This window comes from Penaeus vannamei, chromosome 6 (assembly GCF_042767895.1).
Source record: "Penaeus vannamei isolate JL-2024 chromosome 6, ASM4276789v1, whole genome shotgun sequence".
Taxonomy (NCBI): Eukaryota; Metazoa; Arthropoda; class Malacostraca; order Decapoda; family Penaeidae; genus Penaeus; species Penaeus vannamei.
This window is the reverse complement of record NC_091554.1, coordinates 25690773-25693272: the sequence shown is the minus strand read 5'-3', so window position 1 is coordinate 25693272 and position 2500 is coordinate 25690773. Positions and strand designations below refer to the sequence as shown.

At 43.7% G+C, this 2500-nt stretch overlaps 2 protein-coding genes across 2 annotated transcripts in view; both read right to left on the bottom strand.

Annotated features, from left to right (window-relative positions):
- Tbce (Tubulin-binding cofactor E) overlaps nucleotides 1-2500 on the bottom strand; it is a gene marked incomplete in the record, with an annotated part of 163821 nt that overhangs the window by 62887 nt on the left and 98434 nt on the right.
- The window catches only part of LOC113800573 (protein Wnt-8b-like), a 5138-nt gene that overhangs the window by 667 nt on the left and 1971 nt on the right, over nucleotides 1-2500 (bottom strand). Inside the window, exons 3-5 of the mRNA XM_027351368.2 lie at nucleotides 1041-1156; nucleotides 644-923; nucleotides 238-532 (exon numbers count right to left, since the gene is read on the bottom strand). Coding sequence (XP_027207169.2) covers nucleotides 238-532; nucleotides 644-923; nucleotides 1041-1156 — 691 coding nt within the window. The remainder of the gene's footprint in view (nucleotides 1-237; nucleotides 533-643; nucleotides 924-1040; nucleotides 1157-2500) is intronic.

The window sequence follows — 2500 nt, the reverse complement described above, 5'->3', positions numbered from 1 at the left end:
CTAATACTGCACAGTTATTAAATAACGTAAACTATGAAGTTGAGTGCTATTCAGCTCAATTACATAAACAAGCACATCTATGCGGTGGATTTTTCTGTGCATTAATAGATAGATTTCGGAACCTATAGAACATTTTCTTATATTCTTATTTCGAACATTCATATATAACCAATAACGACTGCGCACTCTGACAACCCGCCTCTGGAGACGGAGTGAGAAATGTGGAGCAACACTCACCCGCAGTCTTATTTGCAAGGCAGAAGTTGGGCGAAGGATCCAGATAGACAAGGCGTCGGGCGTCCACATTGGGAATGGAGTTCTCCTCGCCGTCTTCTTGCGGCAGCTGCACCACTGAGTTCGAGGCGGCCACCAGCGCATCGGTGTCACGCAGTCGGGAGGCGCGGCGGTACTCCTTCTTCAGGGCATTGCCGATGATGGCGAAGTTCTCGAGCTGCAGCCAGCATGTCTGCGTGGCACAGGACCCAGACATCCCGTGGCACTTACACACGCGCCGCATGGCTCTCTTGACGGCCTGGTTGTAAAAATTATTGCTTAGCACCTATCTTTACAAATTTATGTAATATAACCAGCCAATGACAAGCAGACCCCCCCCCCCCCTCCCTGCGTATGCTTACAAACGTACCGTTCTGCCAGCCAAGTTGTTGTGGAGGTTTACGAGTGCCTTTGCGTCCTGGCCTGTCTCGAGCGCGTCCAGGAACTGCTTGGTGATCCTGGAGCCGAACTCGACGTTCTCCGAGCAGCCGTCCCACTTCCAGTCCCTCCGCCTCCCGCCTTGGCCGCCCGAGCACGAGCAGCCCTCCAGCTCCCCCCGAGAGCAGTTCTTGGTGATGGTGAACACGACGCCGGCGGCGGTGATGGCGTGCATGAAGGACCGCTCCCGCGTGGCAGGTTCTCCTTCGTGCCTGTCGATACGCACTCGGTTTGAAAAACAATATTCGAGCATTTTTAGGCTCATTAGATGTCAGAACTCAATCATAAGCATGGTTCACATCTTCACCAAAATCAGTATTCTGACTTACAGCTTCGTGAAGGCCTGAGGCGGGCAGTTCCAGCGGTCCCATGTGAACTGCCTCTCGCACTCACTCATGCCCGTCTGAGCCCCGGTCGCGATGCTCTCTGCCAAGGGCATCCCTGCCTAGAAATAAAAGAGTAAATAAGACACTACATTCATTAATTCAAATATTGTTGATTTGTGTATAAGAGAGAGAGAGAGAGAGAGAGAGAGAGAGAGAGAGAGAGAGAGAGAGAGAGAGAGAGAGAGAGAGAGAGAGAGAGAGAGAGAGAGAGAGAGAGAGAGAGAGATCCACAGCAAACCGATGACTTATTAACACGCAACTGTCTCGCAGCCGTGAAAGGACCTTCGTCGCCACAACTTTCGGCGTCAAGAAAGCCACAAAGGAGGTGGGTTCGCATGACGAACGTTCTTTCAGAAGGTCATTAAGTAGGTCAGGTCGAGCTGATCATCAACACATTATGGGCGGTCAGGGGGAGGCTGGGCGGGTTCTCAAAAGACCTAGCTTTGTCTCTTAATAAGTGGCCCTTGTGACGGCGGACACAGAACACACATTTGCCTGCCTCACTCTCGACTCCCAAGAGAGACCGCCCGTATCGCCGACGCCTCGAGCGGCTAAACGACACGACTTAATTATAACATAAATTGACTCCCTTCCCTCAAGGGATCACATATATGCACGCGCGCGCCTACACATACAATCAAATATATATATATATATATATATATATATATATATATATATATATATATATATATATATATATATATATATATATATACATACATATATATATACATACACATATATAGATACATACATATATATATATATATATATCTATATATATATATATATACATATATATATATACATACACATATACAGATACATACATATCTATATATATATATATATATATATATATATATATATATATATATATATATATATATATATATATATGTATATGTATATATATATGTATGTATAATATATATGTATGTATGATATATATGTATATATAATACGTATATATGATACGTATATATAATATGTTTATATAATATGTTTATATAATATGTATATATATATATATATATATATATATATATATATATATATATATATATATAAATATATATAACTATAAACGTGTGTGTGTGTGTAAGTTATACATATATAGATGACATGCACATAGACCTACATGTAACGAATCGAAATACTTGAATGCCATTCAAACCGCCCATGCTAATTAACACGTAGGGACACCCCGTCAGACACAGGGACCTGACCCGCCCGCACAAAGCGACGGTCGTTTCGCCACTTCCTCTGGCTATTTTTTTTGCTCCAAGTCGGAGCTCTTAACCCTTCATTACCGCCGCCTCGAGTACGGTCGCAAATTAGCCACGGTGGCCGCCCGTTCCTCCGGAGAGAGCGTTTTAGCCTTTAAGCTGGAAACCGCG